At 43.5% G+C, this 20,591-nt stretch overlaps 1 protein-coding gene across 5 annotated transcripts in view; it reads right to left on the bottom strand.

The window, feature by feature from the left end:
- The window catches only part of ints8 (integrator complex subunit 8), a 173,299-nt gene that overhangs the window by 104,608 nt on the left and 48,100 nt on the right, over positions 1-20,591 (bottom strand). For all 5 annotated transcript variants that reach the window (XM_072468061.1, XM_072468062.1, XM_072468063.1 and 2 more), the window contains exons 6-7: positions 3,894-3,945; positions 1,176-1,358 (exon numbers count right to left, since the gene is read on the bottom strand). In XM_072468061.1, the coding sequence (XP_072324162.1) occupies positions 1,176-1,358; positions 3,894-3,945 (235 nt within the window). The remainder of the gene's footprint in view (positions 1-1,175; positions 1,359-3,893; positions 3,946-20,591) is intronic.

The following is a 20,591-nucleotide window of genomic DNA, read 5'->3' as shown; positions in this document are numbered from 1 at the left end:
TTACATTTGCTATTTTGCAATCTCCTGGGACTCTTCCAGAATCCAAGGAATTTTGGAAGATTATAAGCAATGCATCTGCTATATCGGCAGCCATTTCTTTTAAGGCCCTAGGATGCAGGCCACCTGGCCCTGGGGACTGGTCAGCCTTTAGATCTAATAGTTTTCAAAGCTATGGTGATAGTTTTAATTTCCGCCCCCCACCCTTTCATCTCTTGATTTTCAAGTATCTTTGTTAAATTTTCTTCTACAGAGCAGCACGGTGGTGCAGTGGTTAGTACTGCTGCCTCACGGCGCCGAGTTCCCAGGTTCAATCCTGGCTCTGGGTCACTGTCCGTGTGGAGTTTGCACATTCTCTCCGTCTTTGCGTGGGTTCCGCCCCCACAACCCAAGGATGTGCAAGGTTGGTGGATTGGCCACGCTCAATTGCCTCTTAATTGTAAAATATGAATTGGGTACTCTAAACTTATTTTTAAAAAATGTTCTTCTGCAGTACAAAAAGTCTTCCACAGTAAAGCGTTAAGGAAGGAAGTGAAGGAAGGGTTAGGGAGCGATTCTGAGATGGGCTGAGAAAATGTGAAGTGGTTTGTCTTGCTGCAGTTGTCAACAGATGGTTGGATTCAATACATGCAGAATAGGATTGTTCTATTAAATACTCAATTAAAACTTTATTTACTTCAACAACTGCTCCAATTGCAGATAACCGTAGGGTCACTGTGTTATCAGCACAGAATTAACGTTTTTGCTGTAGAATGATTAGCAGAATACTACAAGCTTATTTCACAATTTTTCTCTGTTTTAGTATTATTTTATCCTCTCAAATATAGTAAATCTGGACAATTGGGCAGAGCCTATGTGCATGATATTACTTGAAGCTAAAACTGAAGAGCAATTTGAGTTTCAGTGGCATATATACAAGGCTCACTCATGTATAAATTAAACATAAAATTACAAGGAACCATAAGACCAATTACTCAATTTCTGCATATCAAAACATTCTTTTCAATATAAACCACATACTTATGCTTATTTCTTTTATTTTAACCCTAAGAGCACACAAGAGCCAAAAATGAACTAAAGTCGACTTGAGTTTTGATGGCTCAATATAGTGCAATTTCTTCTTCCCACACTTTCACCAACTAGTTAACAAAACATACGGCATGTTTGCAGACACTTACCTGGCAATGCATTTCATCCATACTGATGCATAATCCAACTGCTGAACTTTCCGTCTCTCCATTTGCTAGGCAAGCTTCTGCTACTATCTGATCCAGTGTCCTTATTGTGTGAACATGGAGGTCTGAGGTCAACTGAAGTGCTCCCTCCAGAACCAGAATAGAGTCTCCAGCCTGCTCCTTTAGCTATCGGTATGAAAATTAGATACAATTATTAAATGTGCTTTCAATTATTTAACATAAAACAAGTTTCTTATAGTGAAATGTGTTTACTCTGTTTTCCTGGTTTACCGGAAACAAATCATATTGGCTGTGGAATTCAAAGATTGATTTTGAGGCCTGAGTTTTCTCCATATGAAATACCTTTGCATGTCAGGGTTATTTCTGGGTCCTGACCCCCCAACGCGATTTTACAAGAAACGGCCAATTAATAGTTTGCCTCCATATTCACTGGCCAATTAAGGATGACGGGTGGGCATCGGTTTCAATTATGGCAGCCAAAAGGAAGGGCAGCCAGCAGCCCCATTGAGAAGGGATGCACTTCTCAGATGCACACAAGGTAGAAGGATGATACTAATGCTGCACAGCACAATCTATTCAATCTGTTTGTAAGGGAAACGTTTCCAACTAAAAGCATTTCCCAGTAGATGTGCTGCAAAGTATGATTTGGTTCCTTTAAAGTAACCTCAGCATATACCTGTCGTGGGCTCTGCAAAGAGATGAGCCAACTCTTCCTCCCATTTCCTCCTTGTCGTGTCCAGTTCGATGTCGGCCCTCTCTAGCAGTCGTTCTTACATGTCACTATAGTTCCCTCTGCCTAGGATGTCTGTGCCCAGTAGCTCTTCTAATAGTGTCTGTCGTGGTGGTCGCCGGTATGTCCTTGTCTCCTTCCGTAGGATGTTTTTAAGCTGCAGGTATCCGAGTTTGTTGCCTTTAGCTAGTTGGAATCTCTGCGTCAGTTCTTCCAGTGCTGTGACCCTACTGTCAGTCCCCCTCCGACTGTGTCAACCTTTTGAAGGTGGCATCGGTGAGCGCTGGTGTAAACCTGTGGTTATTGCAGATGGGGGCTTTGTCGGACATTTCGGTCAGTCCGAATTGCTGCCATAGTTGGTTCCACATCTGGAGGATGGCTATCACCACTGGGCTGCTGGAGTGTTTCTTGGGCAGGGTTGGGAGTGCCGTCGTGGCGAGGGCCCAGAGAGAGGTCGCCTTGCAGGAGGCCTCCTCCATGCGCACCCACTCGGCTTCTGGCTCCTTTGTCCATCCCATCACTCTTTCCGCTGTCGCTGCCCAGTGGTAGAATTGTAGGTTTGGGAGTGCTAGCCCTCCCCTGAAGTTTGTGTTCTGTAGGACCTTCTTTGTGATCTGAGCATCCTTTCCCCCCAATACAAAGAACATGATTAATGTGTCCAATGAGGTGAAAAAGGCCTTGGGGATATAGATCTTAGTAGGAAAAGGTATTAGTAGGAAGAGGTATCTGGGCAGTACGTTCATTTTGATCATCTGGGCGGCACAGTAGCACAATGGTTAGCACAATTGCTTCACAGCTCCAGGTTCCCTTCCTGGCTTGGGTCACTGTCTGTGCGGAGTCTGCACGTTCTCCCCGTGTCTGCGTGGGTTTCCTCCCACAGTCCAAAGATGTGCAGGTTAGGTGGACTGGCCATGCTTTAGTGCCCAAAAAGGTTAGGTGGGGTTACGGGGCTAGGGTGGATGTGTGGGCTTGGGAAGGGTGCTCTTTCTAGGGTCCGATGCAGACTCGATGGGCCGAATGGCCTCCTTCTACACTGTAAATTCTATGATACTCCACTATGGCCTATGATACGCTCTCGTTGAATGCCTTGTCGGCCTGTAGGGTGGTATTCAACCTCCATGTGGGGCGTTGGGTACTGCTCGTCTCCAACCTCATATCCATATAATGTGGAGCATGGTCGGAGATTATGATTGCGGAATATTCCACCTTGACCAGCCCTGGGAGCACCAATTTTCCGACCACAAATAAGTCAATCCTTGAGTCTATGTTGTAGACTGGGGAGAAGAAGGAGAACTCCTCTCCCCTGGGTGGATGAACCTCCATGGGTCGACCGCACCATCTGCCCCATGAGCGACTGAGTTCCTTCGCCATGCTCGAGGTCTTCCCCATTCTGGGGTTCAACCTGCCTGTCCGTGAGTCCTGTACACAGTTAAAGTCCCCCCCACCCCCAATGATCAGTCGGTGCGTTGCTATGTCGAGGATTTCCACCATGGTCTTTGGGAGCATATACGTTGACAAGTACTACCTGTGCCTTGTTCAGGGCCCCACTGATCATGATGTACCGTCCCCCTGGGTCCATTACCGTCTTCGTCGCCTTAAACATCGTCCTCTTATTTCACAGAATCACAACCCCCCCCTGGCCCTTGTTCCATAGCAGGAAGTCTGTCCCACCCAGCCCTTCCTTATACGCTGTCGGTCCTGCTCTCTCAGGTGTGTCTCTTGGAGGAAGACTATGTCGTCTCTCATGTTTCTTAGGTGGGTGAAGACTCTGGATCTTTTCACTGGGCCGTTAAGTCCCGACATTCCAGGTGACTATCCTGGTGGGGGTTTTTTGTCCATCCGCTAAATATAATTTTTTTGACTTGTTGATTTAAATGCTATTCCAAGAAAGAATATAACTTTAGGAAAATTTTATATTGGCTTAACAGTAGCTTTTCAAAACAATAAAGTGGCACAGTTGCGAACCTTACCACTTTTAAAATGTTATCCGTCAATTCTTTTTCTTGCTGTATCTGATTCATTCTGTGCACAAGAGCAGAAAGTAACTAAGTTAATAGAACATTATTTTATCAAATACCAGTAGACAAAGAAAACAAGAATAGGACAAAAGCAAGAATGAACTTGCATTGACATGGTGCCCTATCATGGCCTCAGTATCGAAGAATCTGCTGGCTGAAGGCAGAGTTTGGAACAGAGCGTTGAGTAAAAAAAATGTTTTTCCAATAGTGCCATGGAATCATTCATATCTACCTGAGCAGCTTAACATTTTATTTGTAAACTTGCACGTCTGCCAATGCAGCTAGTTACGCTAGATTATATGCATTAAATGATCTCTGTAGACTGCACAACAAAAACTACAACACAGAACTCATGAACTTCGAATCAAAGAAATAGCAATGGCAAAATATACATGTCAAAATTCCCTCGTCACCACACTCCGGTGCCTGTTCGGGTACATGGAGCGAGAATTCAGAATGCCCAATTCGCCTAACATGCACGTCTTTCGGGACTTGTGGGAGGAAACCGAGCACCCGGAGGAACCCAAGCAGACATGAGGAGAACGTGCAGACTCCTCACAGACAGTGACCCACACTGGGAATCGAACCCTGGTCCTTGGCGCTGTGAATCAACAGTGCTAACCACTGTGCTACTGTGCCACCCATGAGTGCAGCTCCAACAACACTCAAGAAACTCAACACTATCCAGGACAAAGCAGCCCGTTTCTTTGCACAAAGTTCAGCACCATTCGTGGGTCCTCAGATACTGAAGCAGCCCATGTCCATATGCTGCAGGACCGGGACAATATTCAGCCTTGAGCTGATTATTGGCATTCATGCCACATAAGTGCCACGCAACGACCATTTGCAACAAGATAGAATCTAAACATATTCCCTTGATATTCAATGGCATTACCATTGCGGAATTCCCACTTTGGGGACTTACCATTGACTAGAAAAGGAACTGATTAGCCATGTAAATAGTGTGGCGATAAGAGCAGGTCAGAGGTTACTGTGGAGAGTAACTCGCCTTCTGACTCCCCAAAGCCTGCCCACCATCTACAACGCACAAGTCAGGAATGCGATGAAATATTCTCTACTTTCCTGGATGATTGCAGCTCCAACAACACTCAAGAAGCTTGATGCCATCCAGGACAAAGCACCCCATCCACAACCAGTGTGTACCAGCTTCAAGACACACTGCAGCAACTCACCAAAGCTCCTTTGACAGCACCATCTAAATCAACAACCTCTAGCAACTAAAAGGACAAGGGCAGCAGTTACATGCAAACACACAACCTGCAAGCACCCCTCCAAGTCACACACCACCCTGACTTGGATCTATACCATTGTTCCTGATATCTCCTTCTTAACAGCCTAGTAGGTGTACCAACAGCACATGGCCTGCAGCGGTTAACAGTGGCGGCTCACCACCACCTTCTCACGGGCCATTAGGCATGGGTAATATATGCTGGCCTTACCAGTGAAAGAATAAAAAAAGGTTGGCCGACCCATTTACATCTTTAACTAGTGGGGGGAAACTCTAACTTCCTGTGAGTGTGGAACAACAAAATGTACTTTCTTCCTTTGAAGCTGGATACAAACAGTTCCATTTATTTAGATATAAATAACATAAACACTTGTGTTATTTAAACACAAGTGGAAGATAAGCATGTCAAAAATGCCTTTGGGGACCGATGCCAAAATTACATTTGGATTCTAGTCATTATATACTGAAGAGATGAAATGCATAACCATAAATAATATTATTCCACTACATTTTTTTTAAAAGAGTAATTACAATGATATGTACAATTAAAGTTTGGCTGTGTTCACTGCCACATTAAGAAGAAATAAATATGCAGACTGCAGGTCACAATGCAATCACCAGGGTAACCACAATGAGAGGATATGCCCCCAATTTTGAGGCAGCAACCATTACTATTTCTAGAAGTGTGGGCTGCTTTTTGATTTAAGCCACTATACATTTTCTCGGTCGTGCTACATTTTGGAATGTGTGGAACATTGAGATTACATAATGGTAGAGGACATTGCTGCTCAAACCAATTTGTATTGTTTTCAAATGGTTCATTTCCGTAATGGGTCAAATATGACAACAACAAACTTATATGTATCCATTTTTTTGCTGCTAAGTGACAAATTCAATTGACGTTACTCAAATAATGTTCCAGGACCTTTCCTGATGTCAGGGAATATCCGTACAGCCAAAGATTGTAGCAATCATCATGTTGGAATATACTGGCAATTCAGGGGTTGTTTAACTTCACTAATAGTGTTACGTACCTTAACAATTATTACAACAATAACGCGCACTTAAATAGTGTGTGTAACATGCAAATATGCCCCCAGGAACTCCTGAAGCTCACTGCCTAGGATGGTGGTGTAAGCAGAGGGGATCAATGATTTCAATAGGAAATTGGATAGGCACTTGAGGGAAGAAAACTTTCAGAGCTACAGGGATAGAGCAGGGCAATGGAATAGATTAGATTGCTCCATAGTGAGCTGACATAACTCAAATGGCTGAGTGGCTCCTTTATGTGTTGTAATGACTCTATGAATCTTAAATTAACCAAAGAAGGAACTATAAGATGGGTGACCAAAGGTTTGGCCAGAAGTGAGTTTTAAAGGGAGAGAGGGTGAGAGAGTTGGTAAAGCAAAACAGAAGAGTGTTCATATGAACATACAAACATATGAATTAGGAGAATAAGTAGACCATTTGAGTCCTTCAAGCCTGCTCTGCCATTCAACAAGGCCAACATATAAAATAATTGTTTATTTTGCCTCAAAGGTTTTAGTAAACTGCTTAGTGCAGTTAACCAAGTCAGATTCATAAAAGGCAGGTCATTCTTGACCAACGTTATAGCATTATTTGAGGAAATAGCAGAAATTATTGGTAAAGGGATAGCAGTAAATGTGATTTATATCAATTTTGAGAAAGTTTATAATACCATCATCTTCCATCATTTGTTCTCAGTGTCCAGATCCCTGGTAATACCCTGGAGGTTACCACTGACCAGAAACTGAACCCTCTGTTCAGTTCTGAACCTTCAGAAACTGAACAATCTAACTCTTGACATTCAATGGCATTACTATCACTGAATCCCCCACTATCAACATCTTGAGCTTACCACTGACCAGAAACTTAATTGGACTAGCCATATAAATACTGTGGTGACAAGAGTATGGCAGAGGTTCGAAATCCTGTGGCGAGTAACTCACATCCTGACTCCCCAAAGCCTGTCCACCATCTACAAGGCCCAAGTCAGGATTGTGATGGAACACTCTCCACTTGGCTGGATGAGTGCAGCTCAAACAACACTCAAGAAGCTCAACACCACCCAGAACAAAGCAGCCCGCTCGATTGGCAGCCCTTCACAAACATTCACTCCCTCCACCATCAACGCACAAGAGCAACAGTGTGCACCATCTAGAAAATGCACTGCAGGAACTCAACCAAAGCTCCTTAGGCGGAACCTCCAAAACCCATGACCATTACCATCTTGAAGGAGAAGGGCAGCAGGCACATGGGATCACCACCACCTAGAGGTTCCCCTCCAAGACACTCACCATGTGACTTGGAAATATATGGCCATTCATTCACTACCGCTGGGTCAAAATACTGGAATTCCCTTAACAGCAGTGGGTGTACCTACACCACATGGACTGCAGCAATTCAAGGCAGCAGCTCACCACCACTTTCTCAAGGGCAATTAAGGGTGGGCAGCAAATTCTGGCCTAGCCAGCAAAGCCCGCATCCGTAAAAATGAATTAAAATCATAGTTCCACTCCTACCCATTTGATTACAGGTAATGTATCTCCAGAGGTGGCTTCTCTTCCTTTCTTCTCATCCACATCTCCTGAATTGCTCAAGGATCTATGCAATCCTACACTGGTTTCACTTCCAATGCATTAAATCTAAATCTCCAACCTTGCCTTCAAATCCTCATGCACCCTTTCTCAACAACCTTTTCTTCAGCTTATAGCGATCTCCCTCTACATTTTTTGCCTTCTGACTCCACAGTTTTCTAAACTAGCTCCTCATTATTCCACCAATGGTGGTGTTACCCAAGTGCATTTCTCCAGAATGTATCCCTCCATGTTCTTCTGCCTCTCCTTGATCAAAACCCAGTATTTGACCAAGCTTTAAGCCACCTAATCTCTCCCGGCTTATCTACTTTTATTCCCAAATCCCCTGTAAAACAAAATATAAATATACCATCCAAAAGATGTATAGAAAAAAATTAATCCATGTGGTTTTAAGGAGAATATGGCATGGAGATATAGACACATTTGGAGGACAGTTAGCAAAAAAATAGAGGTTGATGATTCTTGAGGAGAAAAAAATGTAATGAGGGATTCTCCATAGGAATCTGTGTTACATACATTATTTGGCAAATTTGATGAAAGTTGGGTGAACATTGCGTGAGATCATATATTAGCAGTCAGAATAGACAAACAGGTGTACTCAATGTAGAATATATTTAACAAGCAACAATAGGAAAGAGAACTGCACCTTAAATGGCAGGATTTTAAAAAGATTTTTAATTTTCTTTTATAAATTTAGAGTTCCCAATTATTATTTTTTCCAATTAAGGAGCAATTTAGCATGGCCAATCCACCTAACCTGCACATCTTTGGGTTGTGGGGGTGAAACCCACGCAGACACGGGGAGAAAGTACAAACTCCACACGGACAGTGACCCAGGGCTGGGATCCGGACCCAGGTCCTCAGTGCCACATGCTGCCCTTGGAATTTTAAAAGATAAAAGAATCAGGGCAAACCCTGGGAACGGAGCAGGAGTATTGAATGGGATACCCCAGGGCTCGATACCAAGACCACTAGTTTCTCATTTGCATTAACTGCTCTGGATTCAGAAACCAAATATAAAGTGGTCAAATTTGCAAATGACACAAACGAGGAGGGATGATGGAAGACATATAACATAGAACAGTACAGCACAGAACAGGCCCTTCGGCCCTCGATGTTGTGCCGAGCTTTGTCCGAAACCAAGGTCAAGCTATCCCACTCCCGGTCATTCTGGTGTGCTCCATATACATAGCTCAGACATTTAGAATTAGTTGGACAAGATTTAGATTAATCACATGCACCTAGGTACAGTGAAAGGTATCATTCTGCGTACCGTCCAGGCAGATCAATCCATATTTGAAAAACATACGATGTACAATAAATACACAATGTATGGACATCGGGTGAAGCATACTGAATGTAGAGCTACGGCAATGGAGATGTGTACAGAGATCAGTTCAGTCCACAAGACGACCATTCAAGAGTCTGGTAACAGCGGGGAAGAAGCTGTTTTTGAATCTGTTGGTGCATGTTCTCAGGCTTTTGTATCTTCTGCCCAATGGAAGAGGTTGGAAGAGAGAATAATCTGGGTGGGAGAGGTCTTTGATTATGCTGCCCGCTTTCCCAAGGCAGCGGGTGGTGTAGATAGAGTCAATGGATCGGAGGCGGGTCCGTGTGATGGACTGGGCTGTGTTCACGACTCTCTGCAGTTTCTTATGGTCTTGCGCCGAGCAGCTGCTATACCAATCTGTGATGCAGTCAGACAGGATACTTTCTATGGTGCAGCTGTAAAAATTGGTAAGAGACAATGTGGACGTGCCGAATTTCGTAATTTCCTGAGGAAGTATAGGCGCTGTTGCGCTTTCTTGGTCGTAGTGTCGACGTGGGTGGACCAGGACAGATGGTTGGTGATGTTTATACCTAGGAATTTGAAGCTGTCAATCATCTCCACCATGGTACCATTGATGCAGTCAGGGGTGTGTACAACACTTTGCTTCCTGAAGTCAGTGAGCAGCTCTTTAGTTTTGCTGACATTGAGGGAGAGATTGTTATTGTACCATACCAGTAGGTTCCCTATCTCTCTCCTATACTCTGACTCATCATTGTTTGAGATCTGACCCACTACGGTCATGGCTTTAGTAAACTTGTAGATGGAGTTGTAGCCAAATTCTGCACACAGTCACGTGTGTATAAGGAGTAGGGGACTAAGTACCCAGCCTTGGAAGCTCCAGTATTGAGGACTATTGCGGAGGAGATGCCGTTGTTTATCCTTACTGATTGTGGTCTATGGGTCAGGAAGTCGAGGATCCAGTTGCAGAGAGAGAAGCCAAGTCCTAGGTTTTGGAGTTTGGATAGGAGCTTGGCTGGGATTATGGTTTTGAAGACGGAGCTGTAGTCAATGAATAGGAGTTTGACGTTGGGGTCCTCGCTGTCGAGCTGCTCAAGGGATGAGTGCAGTGCCAGGCAGATAGCATCTGCTGTGGACCGGTTGTGGGAGTATGCAAATTGCAATGGGTCAAGGCAGTCTGGAAGTATGGAGTTGATGTGTCTCATGACTAATCTCTCAAAGCACTTCATAATGATAGATGTCAGGACCACTGGATTGTAGTCGTTGAGGCACATTGCCTGGTTCTTCTTTGGCACCGGTATGATAGTGGTCTTCTTGAAGCAGGTTGGAACCTCAGAATGGAGGAGGGAGAGTTGAAGATGCCTGCGAATGTACGCGCCAGTTGGTCCAGGCAGGATCTGAGTAAAGACCCGTTGCTTTCTGTGGGTTCACTTTTGAGAAGGGCGATCTGAGGCTGCGACGGTGGTTATGGGTGTGTCCGAGGCGGTTGACAGCAGTTTGTTGGCTCCCTGCTCGAAACGAGCATAGGATGCATTGAGTTCATTGGGGAAGGGTGCTCCATTGCCAGAAATTCTACTCGACTTTGCTTTGTAGTCCGTTATATTGTTTCAGCTTGCCACAAGCGACAAGAGTCCATGTCGTTAGTTTGGGACTCTAGCTTAGTCTGGTATATTCTCTTGGCGTCCCTGGTGGCTTTGCGGAGGTCGTACCTAGATTTCTTGTGTAGGTTAGAGTCACCCGTCTAGAACGCCTCAGACCTGGACTTCAGTAGGGAATGGATCTCCTGGTTAAACCATGGTTTCCACTTGGGGAACTCACATAACACCTTCTTTGGCATGCAGTCTTCGACACACTTACTGATGAAGTCTGTGATGGTGGTGGCATACTCGTCTAGGTTGGCTGCTGAGTTCTTGAATATGGACCAGTCCACCGACTCCAAACAATTATGTAAAAGCTCTTTTGTTGCCTCGGATCAGCACTGCACAACCTTATTTTTAAATTTTTTTTAGAGTACTCAATTGTTTAGTTTTTTTCCAAGGGGCAATTTAGTGTGGCCAATCCACCTAACCTGCACATCTTTGGGCTGTGGGGGTGAAACCCATGCAGACATGGGGAGAATGTGCAAACTCCACACGGACATGACCCAGGGCTGGGATTCGAACCCGGGTCCTCAGCGCGGCAGTCCCAGTGCTAACCACTGCACCATATGCCACCCTTTGCACAACCTTTTTAACAGGATTCTCCTGCTTACATGCCAGGGGAAGGAGCACCGTCTTGTGGTGAGATTGGTGTTTGTGTAGCAGTGGCCAAGAATGTTGGGGTCCCTGGTGGGGCAGGAGATGTGTTGGTGGAATTTTGGCAGTACACTCTTAAGGTTGGCCTGGTTGAAGTCCCTGGCTACGATGAACAAGCCCTCTGGGTATTCCATTTCACGGTTGTTTATAGCGGTGTCCAATTCATCAAGCGCCTTCATTTCCACCTGGTGTGGAAATGACCGCTGTGATGATGGCAGAAGTGAACTCCCGTGGAAGGTAGTATGGGCGGCACTTCACAATCAGTTATTCCAGGTCCGGGGAGCAGTAGTTTGCCAGGGTTGCAACGTCTGAGCGCCAGGGGTAGCCGACAAGGAGGCAAACCTCTCCACCCTTCGCCTTGCTCGAGGATGTCTTGTGGTCCATCCAGTGTATTGAGAAGCCCTCAGGTTGTATGGCACGGTCCGGTGAGGCATGAGTGAACCATGTTTCTGTGTAACAGAGCACACAGCAGTCTCTCACTTCCCTCTGAGAAATAAGTCTAGCATTATGCAACAAGTCTAGCAATATGCAAATGGTTGGTACAATGAGAAATAAAACTTTACGCAGGCAAGTGCAAAGGCTACAAAAGGAAAAGAAAAGTCAGCGACATGACATTCTATAAACGGGCAAAATAGCTATGAATGAAGTTGAGACACCTGGGAGCCTTTGGTGGCCCAATGTTAAATATGTCCAAGCAAAGCAGAGCGGCAATCAGCAAAGCTAAAGGTATGCGGAGTTGCATAGCCAAAACAGTAGAGTATAAATCAGAGGAGATAATTATCAAACTGTACAGTGCTCTGGTTGACCACACCCTTGAATACTGCAACTAGCTCTGGTTACTAAGAGACGAGAGAGACATTCAAATGCAGGGGGCAGTGGAGAATAGAGCTACAAGGCTGATTTCCAGTGATAAGGTTAAGAACTAAGAGCAACAACTGGTTAGACTAGGTCCAACATCTATGGTGATGAAATTGCTGGAGTCTATAATCAGGGATGGGGTAACGTACGCCGTGAAAATCTTTGGTCAATCAGGGAGAGCCAGCATGAATTTGTGAAGGGAAGGTCATGCCTCACTAATCTTATTGAATTTTTTGACGAGGTGATTCAGGTAATGAACAGAGGAATATCTATGGATGTTATTTATATGGACTTCCAGAAGGCATTTGATAAAGTCCCACATAAGAACCTGTTAACTAAGATGAAAGTCCACAGAGTTTGAGGGTAAATTATTGATTAGGCTATGTAATTGGTTGAGTGGCAGGCAACAGAGAATGGTGATAATGGGTAAGTACTTTAATTGGCAGGAGGTGACCAGTGGTGTACGACAGGAATCTGTATTGGGGCCTCAATTATTCACATTATTCTTTAATGACTTGGATGATGGCGTAGAAAGTCATATATCCAAATTTGCTGATGTTACCATAGTTTAGGTGGCATTGTAAACAGTCTGGATGATAGTATAGAATTGCAAGGAAATATTGACAGACTAGGTGAATGGACAAAATTGTGGCAGTTGGAATTCAATTTACGCCATTATGAGGTTATCCATTATGGACTAAACAAAAGATAGAGTGGAGTACTTTCTAAATGGAAAGAAGTTAAATACAGTGGATGGCCAAAGAGATTTGGGGGGCTCCAAGTGCATAGATCCTTAAAATGCCACAAACAAGGCAGAAAATAATCAAAAAGGCTAATGGAATGCTAGCCCATATATCTAGTATGGAGTTTGCACGTTCTCCCCGTGTGTGCGTGGGTTTCCTCCGGGTGCTCCGGTTTCCTCCCACAGTCCAAAGATGTGCAGGTTAGGTGGATTGGTCATGCTAAATTGCCCTTAGTGTCCAAAATTTCTCTTAGTGTTGGATGGGGTTACTGGATTATGGGGATGGGGTGGAGGGGTGGGCCTGGGTAGGGTGCTTTTCCAAGAGCCGGTGCAGACTCGATGTGCCGAATGGCCTCCTTCTGCACTGTAAATTCTATGATTCTATGATCTAGAGAATTGGAGTATAAAGACACAGAAGTTATGCTGCAACTATTAAATAAACCTTGGTTAGACCCCACATGGAGTACTGTGAGCAATTGTGGGCACCACATCTGAAAAGATATTTTGACCTTGGAAGGAGTGCAATGTAGGTTTATTAAACTGATACCTGGACTCCAGGGGTTAAGTTACAAGGAGAGATTACACAAATTATGTTGGTTTTCATTAGAATCTAGAAGGTTAAGGGGTGATCTAATCGAAGTATTCAAGATATTAACAGGGAAATCCAGGGTAGATAAACTATTTCCACTGGTTGGAGATTTTAAAACTAGGGGGCACAGTCTAAAAATTAGGGCTAGTCCATTCAGGAGAGATGTTAGGAAGCACTTCTTCACGCAAAGGGTGGTAGATGTTTGGAACTCTCCTCCACAAATGGCAGTTGAAGTTAGAACAGTTTTTCATCTTAAATTTGAGATAGGTAGATTTTTGTTGAGCAAAGATATTAAGGGATATGGGCCAAAGACAGGTATATAAAGTTAGGCTACACATCAGCCATGATCTCATTAAATGCTGGGACAGGCTCGAGGGGCTGAATGGCCTACTCCTGTTCCTATGTTCCCATTACTTTTTAGATTAAAATGGAGACACGGAGGGATAATCTTAAACGTATACAAGGTTGTTATTGTTATAGAGTATAGAACAGTTTATCCGTTGCCAAGGATAGAAGGTCTGTTTTCAACTCTTGCAGGACGCAAGGCATTTTTAAAACGCTAGAGGAAGATTCAAAGCAGCACATGAATATCAACCGGCATAAAGGATTGTTCAAGTATAATAGTTTGGTTTATGACGTATCCTCCAGTCCAGCAATCTTCCAAAGGACGATGGCATTCTTCATGTTGCATTTTAATTTGGGTAAGACTGGGGAGGAACACCTCAGCAACCCAAATAGAGTTTTAAAAGGTTTTCAGAGGCGTGACTGCGTCTGAAGCGTCGCGTGCGCATTTTTCAGGCACTGAGAGCGGAGTATCTAGGCCACAGAACCATTACAGAAGGCTGATGTCCTGTGGAAGGGCAAATTCAAGTGAGTAAGGAAACTCCAGAGCCCAGGAATGTGGTCGAGCTCAGGTCATTTGTAGGTTTGATAAACTATTTTGGAAAGTTTTTGCCAGACCGGTCTACAATGTTGGCTCCCTCTACTGTACCTAATGGAACATACATACATAGAACATAGAACTGTACAGCACAGTACAGGCCCTTCAGCCCATGATGTTGTGCCGAACTAGTCTGAAACTAAGGTCAAATCAACCTACTCCCAATCATTCTAGTGCACTCCAAATGCCTATCCAATAACCGCTTGAAAGTTCCTAAAGTGTCCGACTCCACTACCATAGCTGGGAGTGCGTTCCACGCCCCAACTACTCTCTGAGTAAAGAACCTACCTCTGACATCCCTCCTATATCTTCCACCATGAACTTTATAGTTATGCCCCCTTGTAACAGCTACATCCACCCGAGGAAAAAGTCGCTGAACGTCCACTCTATTTATCCCTCTCATCATCTTATGCACCTCAATTAAGTCACCTCTCATCCTCCTTTGCTCCAATGAGAAAAGCCCTAACTCCCTCAATCTTTCCTCATAAGACCCACCCACCAATCCAGGCAGCATCCTAGTGAATCTCCTTTGCACCCTTTCCAATGCTTCCATATCCTTCCTATAATGAGGTGACCAGAACTGCACACAATACTCCAAATGCAGTCTAACCAAGGTCCTGTACAGTTGCAGCATAACCTCACGGCTCTTAAACTCAATCCCCCTCTTAATAAACGCTAACACACTATAGGCCTTCTTCACGCCTCTATCCACTTGAGTGGCAACTTTCAGAGATCTGTGGACATGAACCCCAAGATCTCTCTGCTCCTCCACATTCTTCAGAACCCTGCCGTTAACCATGTAATCCGCATTTAAATTTGTCCTACCAAAATGAATCACCTCACACTTATCAGGGTTAAACTCCATCTGCCACTTTTCAGCCCAGCTCTGCATCCTATCAATGTCTCTTTGCAGCCTACAACAGCCCTCCACCTCATCCACTACTCCACCAATCTTGGTGTCATCAGCAAATTTACTAACCCAACCTTCAACTCCATCATCCAAGTCATTGATAAAAATCACAAATAGCAGAGGACCCAGGACTGATCCCAGTGGTACAGCGCTGGTGACTGGGCTCCAGGTTGAAAATTTGCCATCTACCACCACCCTCTGTCTTCCACGAGATAGCCAGTTACTGATCCAATCGGCCACATTTCCCTCTATGCCATGCCTCCTTACTTTCTGCATGAGGCGACCATGGGGCACCTTATCAAACGCCTTACTAAAATCCATGTATACGACATCAACTGCTCTACCTTCATCTATGTACTTAGTTTCCTCCTCAAAGAATACAATCAAACTTGTGAGGCAAGACTTACCCCTCACTCGACCATTTCCTCCCTGCGTGACAGGGACATACATATCAAGGGCGGAAGTGGGAGTCTGCACCGGAGAAGACTTTCTAAGATGTGAAAGCGCTGCAGCATTTTGACCCAGACAGGGAGCTTATTCTGTCGTTCTCTGGGTGGTATTTTCTCATGTATGTTTCTCATGAAGGATGGGTCCGAAAACCCACTGGTTTTGGATCTAGAAACCTGACAACGGCTGAAATGGGGTATTCACAAAAGGATAAAGAAGGTATAGCTATCATTTTTCATAAAAAGATTCTATCAGTACATCTATGATCGTTCATTCACCATATGTACTGACCACAAGCCGCTGATGAGTCTTTTCAGTGAGTCAAAATGTGATCCTCCCATGGCCTCAGCAGGATTACAACGCTGGGTGCTTACATTGTCAGCGTATCAACATAGCATTGCTTACAGGGCATGGGAGGACAATGCTAATGCAGACGCACATGAAGTCATCTCCCTTACAGGATTTGCCGACCCAGGTATTGTGTCCTCCTGGGATGATTTTCTTATTATTGCCCAATCTCCAGTGAGTGCTAAACAAATTAAACAGAGATCCTATTCGGTCACAAGTTAAAAGATTCCTGATGCAAAGATAGACATTTATCATAGAAGATGGTGGTTTGAAGCCTTATGTGAAGCGCAAAGATGAGTTAAGTGTGCAGGATAGTTGCATAATGTGGGGGTCGAATGCAGTTGTTCCAACCCTTGGCTGTTCGCAAGTAATGGATGAAATTCATTAGGCTCATCCAAGTGCCTCTCGAATGAAGAGTCTCGCCAGGTCATATGATTGGTGGCTTAATATGGACCAGGATTTGGAGAACAAAAAGTGAAATCCTGCTCTGCATGTCAATCTAACCAGAAGATGGCACCACCAGCACCATTACATCCTTGGGCGTGGCCTGATCACCCTTGGTTGAGAATTCATGTGAATTTTGCAGGTCCTTTCATGGATCATATGTTTTTAGTCATCGTGGATGCACATTCGTGGTTAGATGTATACATCATGAGCAACATTACAGCTTCCAGTAACAGAGAGAAGATACGCCAAGTCTTTGCAACTCAGGGGTTACCGGATTCTCTTGCTTCTGATAATGGTGCAACATTTACAAGTGGGTTGTTCCAAGAATTTATGCAAAGAAATAGAATACGCATGTGCATACTGTGCCGTTTCATCCAGCTTCAAACAGTTTGGCAGAGCAAGCTGTTCAGATATTGGAGGAAGGATTGAAGAGGATGGCAGGTGATACTTTAGGGACTAAGCTCTCGGGGTCCTTATTCCAACATTGTATCACACCACAAACCCCGATGGGACTCTGACCAGCTGAATTACTGATGGGTAGAAGAACAAAGTCTCACCTGGATCCAGATGCCATAGCTAAATTGGGAAGGAGACAAGAAAAGCAGAAGAGACATGATTATCCTGTTAAGGAGAGACTTTTTAACCCAAATTATTGTGTTTATATCAGGAAATTTAGCAGTAACCAGCATTGGTTACCTGGGGTTATTCTTAACAGTATCTTCGGCAGTGAAATTGAAAAATGGAAGAGTGGGCATCAAGATCATATTTGTCTTCGCCACAATTTGGAGACAGTAAAATCAGCAGAAGTTCCAGATAACACAATAGAAGGAAATGCTGCTGTGCAAACTCAATAAGAAGTGGTTCCCGTTGTATCAGGACTCCAGTGAACACTCACGCACAGATACTCAACCTACTCCCGCACCCACAAGTTCAGCTGAACTAAAGCAAGCATCACCAGAGTTGACGGGGTCTGCAATAGTACTGCACAGATCACAGCGTAGTCGCAAAGCTCTTGAAAGACTGACATATAATTAAGGCATTAGTTTTACTGTATTTCTGTCTTGAGGGGGATTAAAATTTATGGGGGTGGGGGGGAAGTGTAATAAGAGTATTATTTTTATGCATCTTATTTAAATTCATTGCTGATGTCATTAAGTGCTGTGATACCATTATTACCTATGCATATTCATATTTAACTGCCGTTAATTATGATTCGTTTCTGTTATTTTAATGTTTAACTAGCTGCTCCCATTTTTGAGTCCATGTCTGTATTTCAAATTTTATTTTTACATATTAAAGAAAATTAAAGCGTTTCAACTACCGTTTTTGTGGTCAGGTTTCCACAGTTATGGGTGCAGGAAACAATGGCCCCAAATATTATTTTTAACTGTGGGAATCTAAGTAGAGAACACATGTTCAAACTAGTAAAAGATAATTTGTAAACTGACAACAGAAACACATCTACACAGAGGTGGAATAAACTTAAGAGTTGTAGAGACAAAAACCCCTGGAGTTAACTGCTTGCTACATTGCGCGGGGAGTGGGGTTGGTTTGGATCTCTTGATGGATGAATCAATTGGCCTTTCTCCTAGAATTAAGCTATAAACGTGTATATCTGCGCACATGGTTCACATGGCATTAACAACTGAAATACAAGTTGATAAAGCCAAAAGAAAACTGAGAAAAAAGGAATTCTAGAGGCAAGTGTAAAAAAGCAACAAAATAACACTTCACCATCACCAATGAAGGTTGGAGTACAGTGCATGATTTTGGATACTCTCTTAATAGTATCCCTATGAACATTAGACACAAACCATTAGTACAGGCAAGGCTAAGTACAGATCAGTACCTTTGAAGACCATCACTAAATATGCTTTTCAGGTTCCCATAGAAAGGCTGTTGGGAAAGTGGTAAATTTTGTTGAACTTTGTTAATCTTGAATTCTGCAGTTTGAATGCTTCCTACCTCTAAATCTCAGATTTAATGTTGCTTAGAGATAATACAGCGATGCTGGTAAAGGGCAAACAACTGTGCACAAAAATAAAAGCAAAATATTGCGCATGTTGGAAATTTGAAATAAAAATAGAAAATGCTGGATTAATTCAGCAGGTCTGGCAGCATCTGTGGAGAGAAACAGTTAACATTTCGAGCCCACATGACTCAGCAGAATTGTGTACAAATGCTAAACTGCAGCTTAATTTCATACAAGCAGATCCTGATCGCTGGGTAATAATGACTACTCCCCAACAAGGGAAGGTCACAATTAGAACAGAAAATACTGCAAATGCTCAGCAGGGTCTATAGCATCTGTAGAGAGAGAAACTGAATTAACGATTTAAATCAACGAACTGAAAGGTCATTTACCTGAAGCGTTAACTCCGTTTCTCTCCTCACAGATGCTGCAAACTCTTTGAGGATTTACAGCATTTTTCTGTTTTTATTTCCGATTTCCTGCATTCACCCGACTTTGTTTTGTAGTGCCAGCCAAGTCAGTTGGTAGCACTCTTGCACCAAAGTCAGTTCAATAACAGGAACAGAGCTCAGAAATCACTGACGTTTCAGTGTAATACTGAGGCAATGCTGCACTGTCGGAGGTGCTGTCTTTCAGATAAGGCATTAAACCGAGGTCCTGTCTTTTTTCTCAGGCAGACGTAAACCATCAAATGGCGTTATTTAGAAGAGCAAGGGAATTATCCCTAGAGTCCTGGCCAATATTTATCCCTCAATTAACATCATACGCAAAAAGAATCGACATCACAAAAACAGATTCTCTAGTTATCACATTGTTGTGGGATCGTGCTATGGACAAAGTGGCTGCCGCATATCCTACATTTAGCAAGTGTTGCCCAATTGTGGGATCACATCTAATGTTGGACATTGTGTTTTGAATTTGTAGCAAGAGTGGTATTCACCACTAACAGGATGCTGCTGTCAAGCCACCAAGATGTTCTGCCTATCACACAAATAAGTAATGTGGTATATGAATTCCATGCCAGTGGGATGTTAGGTATATAGGCCAAAGACTCGCGGATTGTAAAAACAACATGCCCCAGCAGCTGTTCGCAACAGGCAAGGTACAACCAGCCATGCTTGCAAAACTCAAAACATAGTCCAATATCATATATGATTCTGCGATTGGATAACATTTGCTCCATAATCCTCAGTATGTTAAGAATTACACTGACAACCAATTTAAGATTGTCATTCAGGCTCACAATGTGGCACATCTGTGTACACTGGAAGTCACATACATTAATACACAGGGCCCTATTCTTTGCAGACAGAAAGAACATGTACATACATTGCGCCTTTTCAGCTAAATTAAATAAGTGACAGCCATTCGCTGATGACAGCCATTCGCTGATTCATTCCTCAGGGCCATGTCTTGAACAATCACAGCCAAGTGCTTGGTTTAAATTTCAAATAATGCCTGACAGTTAACTGTCAGTCACCATCAACTGGTGCATTCTCCACTAATCAGACTAGACTTGCCAACCAATCAGCACTCTCTTCTCATACAGCAGAAATTGTTGTTTTCCCCTTATATTCATATTTTTGCAAAGTATCTTGATGATTGCAAAATGAAAAGCTTCAACATCTTTTTTTTCAGCAACACCCAAGTTCTATACTACCAAATTACTATTTTGTTTAATGATGAGAAAATAGGAGCAAAGTGAGCCAGACATACAAATCATTAAAATCTAACGCACAGGTTAAAAGGTAACCAAAATGGCTAATGGAGCGACTTCCAGTGGATGCATGTAGGTGGAAGTCAAAGGGTGGGTTATTCCTGCCAGAGTCCTGAGTTTTAGGCCCTTTTCACCCATTTTTTGTGGGGAAAATTGCATGAAAATTGTCCCCATTGAGAGTGGTTGGTGGAGGATGGCCAAGAACCTGCGAAAAATATCAACCTGTTTTAT

This window comes from Scyliorhinus torazame, chromosome 11 (assembly GCF_047496885.1).
Source record: "Scyliorhinus torazame isolate Kashiwa2021f chromosome 11, sScyTor2.1, whole genome shotgun sequence".
Classification (NCBI taxonomy): Eukaryota; Metazoa; Chordata; class Chondrichthyes; order Carcharhiniformes; family Scyliorhinidae; genus Scyliorhinus; species Scyliorhinus torazame.
This window is presented reverse-complemented; position numbering and strand designations above follow the sequence as displayed.